At 34.2% G+C, this 20,084-nt stretch overlaps 2 protein-coding genes across 6 annotated transcripts in view; one reads left to right on the forward strand and one right to left on the reverse strand.

Annotated features, from left to right (window-relative positions):
• Positions 1 to 13,485, reverse strand: part of rho-5 (rhomboid-5) — a 64,094-nt gene extending 50,609 nt beyond the window's left edge. For 4 of the 5 annotated variants that reach the window (XR_010888480.1, XM_012371596.2, XM_012371595.2 and 1 more), the window contains exons 1-2: positions 10,568 to 13,485; positions 2,185 to 2,373 (exon numbers count right to left, since the gene is read on the reverse strand). The gene's annotated coding sequence lies outside the window, so the exon portion shown is untranslated. Of the gene's footprint in view, positions 1 to 2,184; positions 2,374 to 2,517; positions 2,590 to 10,567 lie in introns of those variants that run through there. The other variant, XM_012371594.2, reaches the window with a different exon arrangement.
• Positions 13,486 to 15,926: 2,441 nt separating this feature from the next.
• Positions 15,927 to 20,027, forward strand: LOC105674930 (facilitated trehalose transporter Tret1-like). Its single transcript, XM_012371619.2, has 5 exons — positions 15,927 to 16,581; positions 17,021 to 17,200; positions 17,991 to 18,187; positions 18,554 to 18,860; positions 19,021 to 20,027. Exons 1-5 carry the CDS (start codon positions 16,503 to 16,505, stop codon positions 19,644 to 19,646), a joined length of 1,389 nt encoding a protein of 462 aa, XP_012227042.1. The 5' UTR covers positions 15,927 to 16,502; the 3' UTR covers positions 19,647 to 20,027.
• Positions 20,028 to 20,084: the final 57 nt, after the last annotated feature.

A 20,084-nucleotide genomic window follows, 5' to 3' on the forward strand; every position in this document is an offset into this window, starting at 1 on the left:
TGCTATCTCTAAGTTGTTTATTTTAATTACCGACATTACGAAGTTATCAATTGGAATTCAAGAAATAATCAATTCGGTGCTCAATTAGTCTGCATTGTATGCATAACATTCGCTTTCAATCTTTCCTTGAAAGCGCACAATATAGTTAATAATCAATAAATAATTTAATAGTAATTAACAAGTAATTTTCTCAATTATTATTGAACAATAGCTTAGATCGATAAGTTATAAATATTTTATTTAACCGCGATAATTATTAGATAATTTTTAGTAAAATAGTAACTAATTACTTTACTAAACTGATATGTTTCATTAATATTTATTTGTATCTTTTTTAAACTAAACTCATAGTTTCACCTTAAAAAAACCGATAAAAATTAAATAATTTAATAAAAAACAATTTTGTTTCTTTCTTTCCGATTTTGTCTAACCATAAATATTAACAATATTCCAAAATAGAAATTAGTTATGTTTAGGATAATAACTCTCAGAGATAGTGTAATTGTTCTCTGAATGCACTTTGAGAAGTGCATCTTGAGGCAAGACCTGGTTGTGCAACTATAGCATGGGCCTGCCCGAAGGGTTTTCGCAGAATTTCCAACAACCGCGATCCTCCGTTAGAAAGCTAACACCTTTGTGAACCCCGACATTCTTCGACAAGTTCAAAAAGTCGCCAGTATATATACCGGTCGATCTACTTCGAGAACTTCACGATCCTCATCCCCGAGTACTTGAAGTAGAACAAAAAAATGTCTGACTGCTTTAAATCACCGGAGAGGATGGAAAAGTTTCCCCGAAAGTGCGCCATCGCATTTAGTTGAAATAAAAACTTAGAACAATAACATGAACAACAAGGTTCGAAAGAACAGCTGACTCTCGCGATTTTAGTATACAAGGCGAGTTCTAAAATAATATTTATTTGTCAACACATAAATTTTAATTGTCTAATATGTGTTTTATTTCTGAATAAAATCAGACCAAATAATCCGTTTCTTAAAAATTAAAATTAAAATTTAAAAAAATTTTAAAGTATACATTTTTTAGCATTTTTTTGTAATAAAAAATATTTTAAAAAGCAGGTATTGATTGATAAGAGAGAGAAAATTCTTATTTTATGAACAAAATAAAAAATACAAAAATATAGAAAATAAAAAAATTGTTAAAAGGAATGTTCTAAAGCATTTAAGGAAATTTTTGTTTACAAACAGATAAAATTTTCCGCTGCTCTACATTTAAACACACTTCTAAACGCCCCTGGGACGAGGATAGAAGATGCAACGACCCTTCTAACAAACAGCTCTGTTTACAATGCGTCTAACCGGATGATCGTACATCCCCTATTAGAATCGTATAATAGAATACCCTCTCACGCGTTGAGATAAGTCCCCCGCGCTTCCAAGTCTTCGATATCTCCAATCCGTTTCCGCCCCTTCCGCGATTCCCAACGCAAACATCCGTTCGAGAGGAATGATCGATCCGCCTATGAAGCCACGTGAGTAGTCGACCTGCACGTGCAGACCGACATCATAATTTGCGTTTTTTACCCATCGATACAGTTAAACCTCTTCGTTAAAGTTTGTGAAAAAGTTTGGGAGTAACACAAAACTTTTACATGAAACTAAATAAGTTATTATATGTATGTCTATATATGCTGACTGCACAGATTTAATAAATAAAAATGTAATATCTAGAAATTCAAGAATGTACTTTGAAACATTTTTGTCAATTTTTTTGAAGTATTGTAGATATAGTTTTACGAATATCTAGATTGTTTTAGACGAATAAAAAATAAAGAATAATTTTAAAAGTATATAAAATCTAAAATAAAATAAAGATGTATCTATATATATATATATATATATTTTCAAAGATATCCCAGACAGCACATGTCCAAAATACATCCAAAGGATGTACCAAGACATCCAGAGGATGTTTTGTCGTCCCAAAAACGTCTTCGAGGTATCCTCTGGGCGTCTTTTGACCATGCTATGCTGTCTGGGATTATAAATAATGAAATTTATTGCCATATTTGAAATGAGATATTGCCAATATATGAAAAGTATCTTGGATTAAGGATAAAAGCTACGGATCTTAATTTTACTTAATTCATCAGTATCTCGTGATCGGTCTTGAGATCATGCGATGCAATCAGTGGTAGTTATCAATTACGAGAGACGTACGAACCTGTTCTGTTGTTCGTCGACAGTGACGGACGAGAGGGTTGTTGGTCGTCGGCAAGAGACTTGCTCGCCCTGTCGTGCTCACCGGCCCTCGTACCGCTCGAGAGCGGCCAGGCGACCCTCCTTTGAGCCCTTCGCTAATCCCGGAACGAGCTCTATGCCCGATTCGACCGTATTACGCATGCCAAGGATTCTATAATCAGAAAGTACTTTTGTTAATACTTCGATATACACGTTGCACACAGCATTTCTTTCCTAATATATCAATGGTTTTTAAGTAATTAGTAAAAGTCACAGAATTTCTTGTAAATTAAACTTTAAATGCAGATATAGATACCTAATAAAATAATATCCCTTAATAAAACGATGAGTCATGATAAAAACTGTTAAACTAAAATGGCGGACAAAAGTGGAAAGTTTTAGGCTTATCTCCATTATTTTATTAAGGCTAGTGTCTAATTCTATGTTCATAATGGCGCATTTGCAGTGGCGCAATTATAGGGACTTAAGATTCAGCATTAATAATCGATAAAAATTCTACGCGCGCCACACATCGGTCACTATGATAATTGTGTCAACCCTACGACGCGACAGTAGTGCCAAACTGCAGACGCGTCATGATACTTTTTATTACAATTGCCGTTATGAGAGACGTAGGGCTTGTTCGTTTTAGCTGCACTGGGGCAGCTCTGGGTCTGCTCTAAACAAGATAATACAGGACAAACTATTTATCTGTCCTGTATTATCCTGTGTAGAGCAGACCCAGAGCAGCCCCAGTGTAGCTAAAACGAACAAGCCCGTAGAATATACACTTCGCGAGTAATTCCGAATCAACCGTTAAAAGCATAACAAGTACATTTATTTGTCGGGAGTGCCGATTAAAATAACGGGCGATTACTTGTTTGCCAGATATTCGTGAATAACGATGCTCCATTGTTCGCTGCACCGATGTTGAAACCAGCGATAGAGACGTCCAAAAACCGTTATGTTCACTCAATAAAATTGAAACGCGATTACTTTTCGTCAGATGTAGTATGTTGAAATTGAGCTCGTCGAAATTAAATCAGATAATTAAGTTATGTGCACGTACTTAATGCTGTGATCACTAGACAGACAATTGCCCATTTCGTTTGCTCTGAATGTATGTACAATGCCGAATATGAGGTAATAATATCCAGATGACAAAGTGCGTTTTATCTCGTTTTATTATTTTCATTTTATGTATCGCGGCCATAATAAATTCGTGACGTAAATTCATGTATTTTTCACATAAGTAAAATACGCGGGATAATTTTTGTTCGATAATGTATGATGAGTGATATATTCAGTGTAAGTGAGTGATTCCTGATATTCATCGATTCTTCCATCAAGCTGATGCAAAACATTATAAGACAGGATGCAATGCAGATAGAGCAGACTGCAATATCCTAGCTTTATAAGTAGTAACAATTATTTGTTTACTATTTAAATATGTATACAGTTTTGCGATAATGTACAACTATGATTATGTATTTATTAATTATTTATGTAAGATGTTTGAAACTAAAATGTGTGATAATTTCCTCGGGTGCAGCTGAAGGCGTACTTAGCTAGGATACAACGAATAGTGAGTGAATTCATTACTCTTGTGTGATTACAAAATGTCGATATTCTTCACTGTTTTTATTTTTCAATATTTATCAAGTAAGTTCTAAGATCTATGCTGAGATAATTATATTTTTGTCTGCGGTTTATAATTTTATATATAAATATAAATGTAAACTTGTTAGCATGATTAAATATGATTAATTGGTAATACATAATTCCTTTAGTTCAAATATTTATGTAATTATATCAAGTAATTATTATATTAGTAATGTTATCAAAATTGTGTGTAATTTTATATAAAGATAAAGTATTATATTTACTCTTATCAAAATCTTTTCCTTTTTCAATGACAAAAAAAATGTGGAATTAAAAGATATTTTTTAGTCATATATTTTAGTACAAATAGAAAATATTGTTGAATATATCCAACTTATTAATTGCATTATTTGTTTATTGTAACATTGTTATTGTTCAAATTGACTGTATGTTAGTTAATATTATAAGATTTATAAACGTGTGAATTATATACGTCAAAATTGAATTAAAATATTGAAATACTGAATTAAATACGCGAATAAAATTTATTTTGTTATTTTAAATTACACAAATTTGATAACATTACTAATATGCTAGTAAACTTGATATAATTACATAAATATTTGAACTAAAGAAATTATGTATTACCAATTAATCGTATTTAGTCATGCTAACAAATTTGCATAGATAAAAGTTTTGCCAAAATTTGCAATATTATCCAAAAAAATAATGCAATAGAAAAATAAATAAGAAACATAATTGTTTCTATAGAAAAGATTTAAAGAATGTACAAAGTTCACAAAACAGCTTGACGTTCTGCTTTGATACTTCAGGAATTTAATGCAAAGAACTTAACAAATGTCTTTTTCTACTCAATTTCTCATTCTCATCTTTTCCTTCCTTGCCTCTTACAATCTCTCCACGCTTGTAAAAGCACAAAAAGGAGAGAAAGTGGGGGCTAAGAACGTCACTAAACGACGTAACTTTTATCGCGAGACCGTCGCGAGTTTGCAAACTGTGCTGTTACAAGAAGAAGCTGACGCTGACGATGAGGACGACAACGATGCGAATGACAAGGACAACACCTCTCGTTCTGACGACGAAAAGGTGCCGTAGGTTTGAAGTTTAAAGTTAAACGGGACTTCGACGGTTGTGCACCTTTTTCTTCAAATTGATCTAGAAATATTGAAATTAAAAAATATGGTAAGAACAAAATACGGTTCCAGAAAAACTAAGAAAGCTATTTTAAGCACCTGCAGCAATGAGTTTCCCCAAAATTCAACATTTGATTCAAATACTCTATCTGTTTTCTGTTTGTGAAAGAAAGGAGATACAAAATATAATTGATGATATAATGTGGGATGAAACTATCGCTTTGTCGGTTCGACAATCACATACTGATTTTGGAGTTACTTATCTTTCTTATTTATTTTACTTCTCCCATCCGCGGGAATTGGAATTTCTCAGTCATAAAATCAAAACGTGACGTTACGCATTCCAGCTTAATCGCTTCGAACTTTATTATTGATCAAGATTCCAATGCCAAGTACAATGCATGAATTGAGCAATGAGAAGAGAGAGAGGAAAAAAAGAAAAACAACAGCAACTTATGAACAATTTTTTCTATAAGATTTTCTCACATGTTGTTTAAAAAAAAATTTATTTTAATTTCTAAACATTCTATATAAATAGATATAAAATATTTCAATTTAATTTACCTTCTGTTTAACTTATAAATTAAAAATTTTTGAGAACAAAAAAATAATAAAAATGTAATAAAGTAAATATTCAATTAAAATCCGAGATTATTTTTGTGAAATTAAAACAAATTTATAATAATTTTGCAAAAATGTTTGACATAACATTTTATTTAATTTAACATTTAACTTAAAAATTAAAATAAATTTTAACAAATTATAAAAATAAATTATATTTTACAATTACCAGTCCAAAAAGCAAATATTAACGTTAAAAGCAATATGAAAATACTGGCATTGCGGTACTTTGTTTATCGTATGATAACGAACATGTGATTTTTCGTTTCTGACGTCACCATTTAATATGATGATGGTACATGGAGTTTCGAAAGTTCTAGAATTTTAAATAAAAATACACTTTGCAACATACTGGTAGCATTACGGAAATAACCGAGAAGACAAAACGGACTTGGAAAGATGGCAATGGAGATAACCGGAATGTCGACCTGTTCCTCTTTCTTGCATCTTCCAAGAAAAACGACAAACTTTCCGTTCTGTTAAGTTAGGTATGCCGACTACGAATCCGCGAATCAAACTTTTTAATGGAAAAGCCAGTTCGTCGGAATTATTTTTCAAGAAGAGAGACGCTCCGGGCTTTCCCATTCACTTTGCTTGCCCTTCGGTCGACAAGAGCAAAGGGTGATTTATGTCGGTGGTGGCTGCTAGTATCTCTCTTTTACTGTTCCTTCCCACTTCTCCTTCGCCCCCAACACCGAGAATATTACCGGTTCTGCAGGATGTGCCCGTGAATCATTATAAAATATTTTCGGACAGCTCGGAGACTCCAATCTCGATGCCATTAGCAACTAGGAATTTGAGAGAATTTGAAAAAGGGGCGAAAAAATGCAAGTATTTTGGAAAATTGTCACTTTTTTTTACATTATGTATTTCTTTTAGCCTATAATATATGATTATTTGATTTTTCGTTTAGCTATTTAAAAAATTTATCTAGTTTTTTCTTTACAAAGTAAATAAATTGCAATTTATTGCTTCTATTCTTAAAAATGACATTATTTTTCAACAGCTGATCGTCTCTTGTCTTAAATTCTTCTCTGTGATCTCCCACTACATTTGCCAACGACCACGTTATCACATGAGCATGCGTGGAATGAAAATTTGCTGTGCACATGACCAAGACGGCATTTTCATTCTGAGCATGTGCCAATAAAATAAAAGACTAAAGAGAAATTACAAAATAAAGGAGTTGTTTAGTCCTGATAATTTAAAAATAGAGATATTTTTTTCTAGTTTTTATAAAAAACTAACAGTGAAATGCTAGGCTTGTTTATAATTTAACTTTTTTTTCCATTATTTGTAATTAATATAAAATACATTTTAGAAATTTGATTGTGTCCTTTTTATTATGTTCTCGTATATTCTAATAAAATTACGACACCCAAATATAATTGAGCCAATCAGTAGAATATTGTTAATTCTATTCTATTATTTCTTGTAATGAGCAATATTAATTTATTTTAATTGTGTACGTAATAGGCATAATAATGATGATATACATGAAACATAAATATTGATAATCAATGCCAATGCAAAATTTTACAATTATTTTTGATTGCTAATTAGACTATCGTTGTACTCGGATTCTATACTTTTCAAAGAAAAAATATACGCCAGTTGTAAGTACATAAATGTACAACGGTTTTGTTACTTAAAAGAAATATTTTTTAAATTTATATTGCTAGGGTTAATTTATTACAAGACTTCTCTTATTTGCCAAGATTAATAATTATTTTGTAATCCCATGTAATGTATACTATTTAACTAAATTTTAGTTTTCTCTTATAGTCAATAATAATATAATTTAATTTAAATTATTAACAACAAGCTACAGAGCCCAAGCTGGATTTTCGTGCTTAATTTATTAATATATTATAACAAATGTTTAGGTCAATCTAGACGTTTCGACCATCTGGTTGTGGTCATCTTCAGTAGTTAGTTATTATAAAATTCGGAACATATTAATAAACAATCGTTACTTATAAAACTAATTCGGATATTACAATCTTCTTATATTCGTTACATTTAAAAATTGTTTAGAAGGACAACACATCTTGAAAGTCATGCCTCTTCTAATAACACCAATCTTAAGATCATCAGGAAGGAAATCATGTTTTACATTAAACATACACGATGTCCTTTTTATTTATTTTATTTATTTATTTTATTTATTTTATAATTTAATTTATTTATTTAAACGCGCGCACAATGAAAAAATTATAATAGATTGCAATGCAGAGTTGAAGAATTAGGTAACGCGTGCGTGTGTATCGAAGTGTGTATATCGATTTCGTGCGAAAAGGGGTCAGCGCTGGTACTTTATGACACACAATACTAAATCAATTCGCGACCGCCGCTATACTTTCTTAAAGTTACGAGCGCGATGCACGATGTTGCAGAAAAGCGCAGCTGAAAGTGACGATCCCGTATCAATTTTTCAATCGATATTTTCCACATTTTTCTTCCTTCGATGTTTATTACTCATCAACATTGTTATGTTACTACTTTTTGTACGAATAATTGAAAACAACTGCGTAAAATAATTCATTTTGTCGCGAGACACGTGGTTAGACGAACGAAACGAAAGAAGATTCACAATAGTTTATACTCACATACATATAAATATATTTATATGTATTAGCGTTAGCGATTAAAACTTTTCACGGAAACTGAGTTTATAGTACAATGTAGCTACTTGAACTATCCGTTACCATAGATAGTAATTACGGAGTAAGATAAGACAAAAAATAAATCCTACGTAGTTTTTTTATGTACACGCTCGCGCTGTCTTTTACCACTGTACGCCCTTTACGGTCTGTGCTAATCAGTCCGTAACCACTGCGTCCGTGTCTAATTCTCTGCGACTCTAGTCAAATGAACGCTTTACTTTGTATGTTTATGTACATATTTATTTCCTTCAAAGTCTTTCAAACGCAACACGAAAGTTACATTTAACTCTGTTATTCTTCCGTATAAAAATTATATATTCAACAATTTAAAACAAAGAGCAATTTCCGCATAATAAAAGCACAAAGTTAGCATTTTATATATTTAGAATGTCTTTTCACATTTCATCGCTATAATTCTTTCTTCACGCGTATTAGAAAGTCTAGAAATCTTTGGAAAAGAGTTAGACCTCTATCAATTATATCGAATTCGAAAACGGGGTGCTAACTTTACAGAAGTAGTAGATCAAACGCGCACCTCTGTTCATCGAGATTGTCACGAAACTTTTCGGACGCAGATTTCGGCCATTTCGCTCGAACGGCGAAAAATTTCTCCGGCACAGAGAAGGATATCCGGAATTTATGCCCCCCTCTCGCGTCAGGCGTTAGCGATTAATATCAGGACTCCGCTTTTCAGAAACGCATTTTGGCTGCGCCTCTCTAATGGCGCCACAAATCACTGCCGTAATGATCTCGATGTTAGAAGAAGTGCGATCATTGCCACTTGCATCCTTCCTCTCTACCTTCGTTTTGAACTCGACACGACCATCGAAGACGAATCACCCCATCAATTATCGATATTCAACTTAGATATTGTCTATACTAGAGCTGGGATTTAGTTACAACTTTCGATCGGTTTTTCCAGATAGACACCTGCTGACTTTTCTATTTTTAGTAATGAAATATCAAACACGTAACGATGCTCTGAAATTATCATAATACGAGTCTAATGTAATCGAATTCTCTTTAGTGCTGCCTAAGATCTTGTTAGAACTCTTTTCTAAACAATTTTAATTTATTAATAAGTTTCGTGATATTTTTTACATATCGCACAGCCAAATTATTTTTATGTGCTTTTGACGTCATGCTACCACCGCGTCACATTTTCATATAATTTAGTAACTAATCTAAGTAACGTTTTGCGCCTAAATTAAATATAAAGTAAAATTGTTTCTAATAACAGATTTATATTTTTGTTGTGTGCGCCATGCTGTGATCTACTAATTAATTGTAATTAATGAAGTAAATATCGAAAGGTAAATAAATATTAATGAGATCGGTGGTAACTATACACGGTAATTAGTTCGGCGATGACGTCACTATTTTGGGGCAAGTATTGTTTACGGAACCTTCGGTGTAAACTTCAGCTCTTGTTGTAACTTTATACTGCGATGTTTAATTACTGTTTTGCTTTTCTTGTAAATTCTTCTATTTATTTTCTTTCATCTAATTAACTTTCTTCTTTATTTGGTGATAATTTAAGAATCAGTCGCTTCTCGCGTTAATGAGATATCAGATATTTCTAAAAGAAAAAAATAGTAACAAAATGTATAAAATGTATATAATATTCTGAAGTGGACGTTTTTTAAATTTAGATATTAAAATTGCTAAGTGCATAAGAAAGTTCTAGAGGGAGAATATTTTTCTCAGGATTCAGTCTTCGCGGATTTCTACTGCAAGACGATTCTCTCCACGAGGGACGGTAAAAGCAGACGGAAACGGATGTGATGGTGTGTGCATCGCGGGTGGTTTTCATTTTGCGAATTGAATATGATTTGCCATACGAATGAGCATGTAGGTTAGCGCTTTCCCGAAGTTTTATGTACCGGTGCATAAAGGTGAGATGAAGGTTGCAAGTTACTACCGTGATTTCTGATCCTCTTTTGAGCATGATCTTTCGCTACAATCCTCTTTCTTTTCTCAAAAAATAACAACTTAATTTATTGTTTGTATCATAACAATAGCTATTTTTCTATATTTGGATATAAATTTCTTTCATTTTTATTTTGTAATTATTATTCTTTAAGATCGTAAAAATTATTAAAGCAATATAATGCATATATGACATAAAATATGAATTTTTGCTTTATGTACTCATATTATTATTTTTTCGATCTCATTTATCGCGGGCAAAAATCTCTTGTTGACATCTTTAAAATAACAGTTCTATCTAAAATGAATAAATCAACTATCTCGTATTCTTTTCTATAATAATATTTCTGTTTAATTTACTTGATACTTCAATGAAACAAAATAGAATACTCACGTCTTGCGGAACCGAAGGACTCGTACTTGTCACTCGTAGGCCGCCACGCGTAATCCTTCGACGAGAAAAATCGGAGAGACACTTTCAAAAGAGCACTAATAATCGACGCACTAATCGATTTCACTCGTACGAAACACCTAAAACTACTTTTGTCGGTCCTTTGCCGCAGTCATTCGATCTTCATCGTCTTTCGCGTTTCCGACGCCTGTCGGTTTAATTTCTGATCATGTTCTCAGAAAAATGCTACATTTGGCGAGCTTTTCGAACAAAATTCGTTAGATTTATCCTCCTTCCATGAAGATCCATCAATTTCCATCCCGTGAATCCCATAAATCTTTTAGCGATCATCCCGTTCCCACGAATCCTTCAATCTTCGCAGCATCCTCTCGTGGAAGATTTCCTTTCCTGAAGATGGAAAGTCCTCGTTGGTAAAAGGATCTTTTTTTTAAAATCGTAAAAAAAAATTGATAATTTTTGTCACTCTCAATTTACACATTACAATTCCTCTCGACGATATCTCTTAAATAAGGGCGATCTGTAATTTTCTTCGACCAGCAAATAAATCTTCGACAAAGCACATTTCCGTGAAGAACAAGCATCTGTTTTCTTCGACATACGGAGGACATTCTTCGAGCAAACAGAATTTAAAATTTTTTAACACAAAAAATTTGTGATTTTTTTTCAGTGCAATTCTTTCACTTTTTCTGGAGAGGAAAAGAATTTTACTCAAGCGATCGGAATTGACAACTGCTTTCGGTATCAATAGGATTCTCTTAGGTGTAAAGAGTATTTTTCAAATAATGATTTCTTGTAATCCTCAGTTTTCTGAAGCATACAAGTGAAATTTTCCACAAATGACTATTATTCCATAACCCAAAGAAGAATCTTTCATTGATAAGGATCTGCGATTTTTTTTTCCAGTAAAATAATATTTATTATTTTTTAATGAGAAATTTAACTTATCAAATTCTTTGACAAGCGGAGAACACAACAAATTTACATCTTGCTTTTTTACAGAATACTTTCACTAATACTGCATCGATACAGATTCGGCTTTTTTTTAATGCACAAATTCACACTTTATTTTTTTTCAGCGATTAATCATTCGACATTAAACATAGAGCCATGTTACTTCTTTCTGCGGGAGTTCTCTTTAATGAGAACCAATCACGTTGCACAAAATATTTCTTCGTCGAACGCACGTACCACACATTTCCGCGCTGCGCTTCCCTCAACGTAGAAATCCATGTCTTCCTATGCTGCACGACATTCCTCTGTGTATTCATTAAATGCTCCGCATATGCAACTTTTACCTTCTAGCATTTTCTTTCTCTCGGCGTATAAATCCAGCCATTCCTCTCCGATCGCCCGAAATTCCGTCACAAATTTATCAATTTTCTAAATCTACTTGCATACTATTTTCTCGCTCTTGAATGTTACGTTTATCCTTTTTAAGCAAACCAATTCAATTCACCTTTCATGATTTTTCCAAGTTTATCGAATCAAGTTTCCATTTTATAGATTTATCTCTGCTTTCCTTGAATAATATTTTTCAATAACTCCACTGATTTATTAAATCAGCCCAGATCGATTACTATCTCATCGTCATCTAATCTTAAATGACAAAACAACATTTTTCCAATTTCTTTACTTGACACACAGATCCACGCATCTCCTCTGCTCGCATGACATTCCGAGGACACGATTAATCAATCGATCAATCTACGCTAATCCTTTTTTTTACACGATGCTCGTCAACGACTATATCGATCCACCAAGTCAATCCACGCACTGTTCTTCTGCTCTGTACACGTTTCTCCTCCCCCTTAGTGTATAAATTCGCGTCTCTTCTTTCTCTCCGCACGAAATGACTCGACGAATTCAAACACCGTCTCTTTCGCATTAACGTACAAATCCACGTCTCTTCATCTTACGCGATTTTCTCCGACAAGTACTGATCACTTGGCACACAGCTTTCTTCTCACTCAAAATCCGAGTCTCTGCTCCCTGCACAAATTTCATTAAGTTACGACTTTGTGCAGATTTTTCGGCCACGGGCAAAGTGGAGAACGTGTTCTGTTTTTTTTTCGACCTCGACACACGAATTCACGGGTCTCCGGACGACGAGCGAAGGAGAAATTCAAGCGGAAGCGACGCGGTAACCCAGTTTCCAACGGGAGAGCCACTCCTCCCAACATGCAGCGCGTAAAAATGGCTTCGGTTCCGCGGCGTCGGGAACGTCGCGACGTCCCAGGATGTCCCAGGACTTTTTCTCGATGAGACGCTCGGATGCTGGCTGGATCCAGCTGATCCCTGTGCAGCAGCGTCACGACACCGATTCTTCTCCGGAAGTCGCTCGTATTCTCCGTTCGCCGAAACGCTCCCTCGCAATAACAAAACGGCGAAAAAGAAGGAAGAGGGGAGAATGAGAGGAGCGAAGAGATCACTCCAAAATAGAATGTCGTTCTCGACGAGTCGCACGGGCGTCCCGACGCCTTCGCGAGAGACACGGAATAACCTCCGCGCAGCCAAAATGGTGGACGACACTCTCGAGGGCCGAGTCGCGTTTCACTCCTCTCGGCTCGGTTTCCCACGATCCCACTCGACGAACGCCAGACCGCGGCGACGACGTCGTTGACCCGCACAAATTCACCCGGAAATATTGTCCGCACTGCGAGGAGACCGTTGGGTGCACTCGGTACGCCCCGAACAACACGCAAGCCTTTCGAAATGGACTTTCCGCACCGCTTCCGCCCCGCACGATTCCACTTCGATGTGCGCTATTATTCGCGCGCGACCGCGCGTTTGCACTTCCACGGCGACGCTAAGAGTCAAACGCGCACCTCCTGGCCGCCGTCGGTCGCCCTCAACGTCGTGGATGGACCCGTAGGGCTCGACAGCGTCGGCAGGATCCTCGCCGAAAGCATTCCAGGGAGGGTGGACCGCACACACCGCGCCACCTCGCGATCTCGCGGTGTATCCAACCCCTCGTCATGGCCGCCGGACCAACCCCCGAGTCAATAATAGGGCCAGCGGACGTGGATCCCGTGGCCGCAGCACCCACGCGGTGTCACAGACAACGACGTCATTCTCTGGAGAATGCGCGAACACGAATATTGCAACTTGTACTTTGTTTAAAGAACACTAAACAGCCTCGAAATGTTCCCTCGCCTGCGTGCACTTTCGTTTCTTTTTTCCCCTTTTTTTTCGCGCGCGATCACAATGCGGTGCCAGCTTCTCCGAAGTGTTCGGGCGGCTGCGCGATTCGCACTGAGCGCACCCCCGCATGGGAACTAAGAGGGTGCGAGCGACGAACAGGAGTGTGACTAGAAATTCCGTTGTCTGAAAGAAAAGCTTCGACAACACTCACATGCTCTCCCATTGTTTTGAGCTTAATTATTTGTGCTAACATAAAAAGGTTCTAATTACTTGCGAAAGAAAATGTGAATAATTTTGATTCTAATATATGCATATATTGCATATTCTTTTCATTCATTCTTTTTAAATATATTTCTTTTTTTTAATACTTATAAACTAAAAATTTTATACATTTATAACAATTCATAGAAATGTTCTCAAATTTTTGTGCGTAGAACAGAACACTTAATAATGAATACAAAATATATGATAAAAAGTTAAGCTTCTAAAACACATCTTTATATAGATAGTAATTAATAAACATTGTGTATGTAAAAATTATAAATGTTTTCTATCTATGCTATGTTTTATATTTCTTTATTATTTGTAGTATGAGCTCAATGATATATGTGATTCTAGTGCATGAATTCTATCATTTTAATTCTAATAAGTTTTTATTTTATATTAATCTTTTTTTACTTTTAATATATGTCAAAAAATGTGTATGTTTCTGAAACAAAGTTTAAATGAAAATTATTTCGCAATATTTCCTTAGTAACATACGAGTTTTTAAATCAATACCAGACGAATTTGAAGAGAAAAAGCACATGTAAAATTAATGTTTTACATTATGCATATTGAAATTAATATTTTACACAGTTTTAAAAGCCAATCATAAAATGTTATAAAATTTAAACTACGAAGGTAGTAAAGAAGACTTTCTATAACACCAATTTTCTATTTTAATAAAATGATGAAAGTTAAGTATTTATATAGGCAAAATATATATGTATATTTAGAAAAAATAATATATATTTTTCTAGGATTAGATGTTTAGAATTTAAATAAAACAGCTAATTTGTAATGGCAATTTAATCAAAAACTTCATCGAAAACTTAAGCAAAGCCTTAAATAATTTTGCAATAATCTAAATGAAATTTTTAAAGCTTTAAAGAAAAATGATAGCTGTATCCTGCAATGTAGTATAAAACGACAATTCACTTTTAAATACATCCCTATCGGAGACATGCGAAAGTCGCCGGAAATACGCGATGTCCGCAGCGAAATGATGCTTTAGAATAAAGGTGTCGCGCTGTTTTGACTATTTGGGCTTTTTGAGGCGGTGAGGATGAAGGAAGGACGAAAAGAAGAACGATAGGAATGAAAACGGGGGTTTGTGAACGAAAGCGCGTGAGAGAGGGTTATTTTGTCGGGGGGATATGAATAATCGGGGAGCGCATTCGTGCAAAAAAGTGGTTTGGGGAAATTACAACGCTCTTGATGATAAGGAAAGAAATGCAGTAATTAAGAAAGAAATATACAAAGTATGCAACACTAAAAAAATAAACTACAATGAATTTAAAAGAATCGCATAGCTTCTGCAGTAAATAAAATATCACTGAAAATTTTTTTTAAACAACAAAAGTAAAAAGAATTTAATGTTTCCCACGCTCCAATATTAAAAATATTCTATTCAACAAAATGTAATATAAAATTATTTGATATTATTTGAACGTTAAAAATACCATTACATGTGCAATAAATTCGTTATTGTGTGCTTACCTTTTGTATATACATTTTAATATAAATAAAAAATAAATAAAAGGCAAAATAAAGTAAAATTCAATATAAAAAAAAAAAAAATATTAACGCAAAAAGCTCTGACTCATTTTCCTCGACAAGAATATACCAGAAGAGGAGAAACGTATATGCGATATTTTCACGTCGAGGCAGTAAATCTGCAAAGGCTGCTGGAATTTCAATATTTTCATTAGCTAGAAGCACTCAGCATGTTTTTGCGATAAGAATACAATTGTCATTATTATCACTATGATTTCTAATCCATATTTACACGTTGCTTGGTACTTTCCCAAAACCGATTTTAGCTGGAATCAGTGCTGGCTTTATATATCAGGAATCCCGTCTCTCTTCCGCAAAAAAGAAATAAATTATTAACAAAGATTATTAAATTACGTTAAAGTATTAACACATACACTGCTCTTTTTCCTCTTTTTCACTTTTTCCGTTTTCTTCTTTCCTTGTCGTTTTCTCTCTCTGTTTTTCTTTCTTTTTCTATTTTATTTTAATATATAAAATAGAAATAATTATAAAATATTTTATAAAAGTTTTTAAGTTTGCATTTTTTTAACTTTAAGTACTTGAAAATTTATATATATATATATATTTTTTGAAGTATTGAATTTTCAAATCTTAGAATTTTTAGAATTACAAATATTTAAAGTGCAAAACGTTTTACAATTTTAGTTGTTTTATTTTAGAGCTCGTGGATCTTAATGAGTTTGATACTTGAATACATACGGAGGTAGAACAACCCTGATGTAGTTTTTTATAGATTGCTACTGATGCACGTGGTTACGAGTGTACCATCAAATCACGCGGCATCATAAATAAATCACTTTCTTATCGAAATGTAAATGTATTCATCTCGTCTTCGTGTGTACGTAGAACATGTAAATGCTCTTCCTCGTCTGGAAACTGCCGGTCTCGAACCTGCAGGGGTCAGTGCAGCTCTATCAAGACGCGTAATATGCACCTTACGTCCTGCACATTTTGAAAGATGTCCTGCGCCAAGGATCCAGAAGTCCCTGACAAAAAAAAAATTACTATTTGGCCGCAATGGCTGGCTGCTCTCGCGAGTAAGTTTTTCTTATTATTAAATAAATTTAGTAAATTATTAAATAACTATAAATTAAATAATATTCTTAATTAACTTAATTAGCAAAATATATATACAGTATAGATACGAAATCGTACAACCGAGAAATGTGTGTTCTGTCGTGCAAAAACAACTCATAGTGCAGAATAAAATTTTCTTATATCACGCTTGAAGAAAATAAATGTTGAAAATTTTATATCGAAGCTCGAGGAGAAAAAATTTAAACATGAATAATAATGTATTTATATTTTTTTAAGCCTGAATGATTTTCTACGATCTTGTATGTACGTTGTACTTCAAATATGTATTGACAATAGCTATTAAATACAAATTTTATTGTAATATTTCTAATTATTATTTTTAATTAAAAAGCGAAAAGAGCAGCATTTTTGAATTTTAAATCACGTTTTGTTCAACAGTTAGTCTACAAGCCATCGTTAGCGGTTTGGCAACCGGCTGGGCTTCGCCGTATTTAGCGCAATTAACATTAGCAGAGGCAGACAGTCCCTTCAAGCTAACCGATACTGAAGCATCTTGGGTGGCATCCCTTTTGAATCTTGGACGTCTCGTCGGAGCGCTTCTCGGCGCTTTTTGTCAAGGTAAAAGTTCTTCGCCATCGCTTCTTATTGAAAGCGAGATTCATCGATCATAAGTTTAAAGCGACTTATCGAAATAAATCTCTTTAGCTCGATCAAAGTTGTCATTAGAGTGTTTTCTATTTTATTTTTATGTATATTAAGCATTTTTTTATCAATACATAATTCGTAAGTCATGAAGTATAATTTATATGCATATAATTACGAAATCTTTTTTGTACTCTTTCTTTTAAACATGATTTCAAGGCCATTTAGACCGAGACGGCTTGAATCCTCTTCCCATTGAAATTGAGCAACAATTCGTAACCTAAGAACAAGCCAGCCACGACTCAGCAATAATCGAAAATCGAAAGCAAGTCTTCGTGAAGTATTATGAAACTCAAAATCCTTAGAGCCATCCTTGCAGTCAGCCTGAAGTACGCATATCCTTAAAATCCTGGATTATATAAATCCGTATATTCATATCTTTATGATCTCACATAATTGTAATATTCCTGAAGTTTAATAATTGAGATTTATTTTTTTAAGCCGAAGGGTTTTACTGATATTCTTCAATTCTCTTCAATTTTCCAATTATATGAAACATTTGTATCTCGATCCTTACCTAACTTTTCCTTCCTTTAACACATATAGTTTTCATATGGAAAATGATCTGTCAATGTAAAGTAAACGAAAATAAAAAAAGAAAACAACAAGTCTCTTGTCTATGAAGAATAAGTCGCAGTTCTGAGTTGTGGAGATCTTGTTCTCAGGATGACATGTCTCTAACAAGTGCCACGACACAATCCTTCAGAGTATGTCGGACGGAAGAGAGTGCTTCTGTTATCGGGCTTGCCGTTAGTCTCCAGCTGGGTCTTCATCATCTGTGCCACGTCGATCACGTGGCTTAACCTTTCAAGATTCTGCTCCGGAATCGGATCGGGTATTATGTGGCCCGCGATGTTCTTGTATCTCAGCGAGATTGCCGATCCTTCAATTCGTGGATCACTGGTAATACTAATGCTTTAGATAAATTTGCTAGTTTTCTTTTGTAAATCCAAAAATATAGAATTTTATTTAAACATTAAGAAAAATTGGAGGAAAAATAGTATCCATTGCAAGCGGAAAATGAACTGTTTCTTGTTTTTGCCTAATTCAGATGTCAATTTCCGAATTTTGCGAAGTTTTTACTGCTTGATCACTTGAAATTTTTATTTTTACTCTTTTCAATTTATTTAAAACCTTATTTTAAATTTCTTATTGCAATTTTGCTTAAGCATTCTTATTTGACAATGCAGAAATTCGCCTATTTTTACAATAATATAGCGGAAGCTTGTCCATAGTAAGCTGAAATTTAATACGAGGTCACGTTTACAGATATCCACGAACATAAATGCAGCGTCGGTGGGTATGTTCTTGGGCAATGCGATGGGTCCTTATCTGTCCATGGAGATGTACGGTTACGTGAGCCTCATACCGAATATCCTCTTCCTCGTGCTTTTCAGCTTGATACCCGAGTCGCCCTATCATTACGTCCTTCATGGCAATATCGACGAAGCTGAGGCATCTCTTAAGTGGTTCCGACGAGAGGCTGACGTCAAGACCGAAATGCAGGAACTGCAGGATTTCGTCGATGGCGCCAGGACCGGTATCATGACAAAGCTCAAGAACTTCCTATTACCAGGTATATCGGAAGCGAAGTGAATTATTTGATTGCGCCTCAAAGATTTGAAGATGTTAATTCTTTTTTAAATATAAAATTTAACCAATAAAATATCTTAAAATTTAAACAAATTTTTTAAAGCGTGAACATTATATTTACGACTGATTTTTCTCTGTTCCAGTGAATTTGAAGAAAGTTTTCACCATGTTCGGCTTAAACGTCTTTGTTTATGCAAGCGCATATAATACAATGAACTCTTACGCGGAGATTGTCGTCATCAAGTCAGGAGTGAGCATCACTCCATCATTCGTGGTGATGGCTCTGGGTTTGTCCAGCATTATCGCCGGTTCCACTGCTATTTTTGTGGTGGATAAATTCGGCCGGAAGAATTTGCTGATCGTTTCTATCATAGGTGTCACTGTTTCACTCACCGCTCTTGGCCTGCATTTTTATCTTCTTTCTATGAATTTTGATTCTGAAAAACTCACATGGTTGCCGATCACATCGCTGCTAAGCTTTGGCATATTTGTGTCCTACGGCTTAGTGCCGGTGCCCAGTGCTCTTCAGGGCGAGATGTTTCCGGCAGATCTTAAAAATCTAGCATCTCTTTGCATCGCTTCAGGCAATGCAATGCTATCCTTCCTGTTCGCCAAGACTTTTCAGCCTTTTATCGATGTTGCCGGAGAAACTGTCGTCTTCTGGAGTTACGGACTCTTCGTCCTTGCAGCGGTGCCTTATGTTTGGTACTTGATCCCAGAAACAAAAGGCAAGAGTTTGTTAGAAATCCAACAATCTCTTAAACAATAAAATGTAAGATTATTTAAATCAACTTTGATAAAAAACTAATTTAAAAAATACTTATAAGATAATCTGTTTGAAGTCTATAAAAAAAATCGGTAACTTAAACGAGTAGGTTTCGTAACGTACGTTTATAAAATTAAAATCTTTGAATAATTTAGATTTTAGTCTTAAAGAATTTAGATATTTTAACTGAAAATTGAAATATTTATTAAACTAAAATGTCAGAATTTCTGTGATTGGGCGGTGGTTCATAATTTTACGTTTATGTGATAAAAACATACATTTATTTATCTTTATAGATCATTAATTAATAAAATATTATGTTTAGAATAAAACATAATTGATGTATATATTTTAAACAATAAAAATGGAAGATTTAGAGACTAAGTACATACTTCCTAGCAAACATAGAATATTGCAGTAACATTGCGGCAATGTTGCAAC

The sequence above is a fragment of the Linepithema humile genome, chromosome 2 (genome assembly GCF_040581485.1).
Source record: "Linepithema humile isolate Giens D197 chromosome 2, Lhum_UNIL_v1.0, whole genome shotgun sequence".
In the NCBI taxonomy this organism is placed as follows: Eukaryota; Metazoa; Arthropoda; class Insecta; order Hymenoptera; family Formicidae; genus Linepithema; species Linepithema humile.

Bases quoted from the DNA above. Each gene is read 5' to 3' on its own strand.
- LOC105674930 (XM_012371619.2), top strand. From the start codon at position 16,503: ATGTCCTGCGCCAAGGATCCAGAAGTCCCTGACAAAAAAAAAATTACT. The intron at 18,188-18,553 runs GTAATACTAATG...TCACGTTTACAG, and splicing joins CTTCAATTCGTGGATCACTG to ATATCCACGAACATAAATGC. The intron at 18,861-19,020 runs GTATATCGGAAG...TCTCTGTTCCAG, and splicing joins CAAGAACTTCCTATTACCAG to TGAATTTGAAGAAAGTTTTC.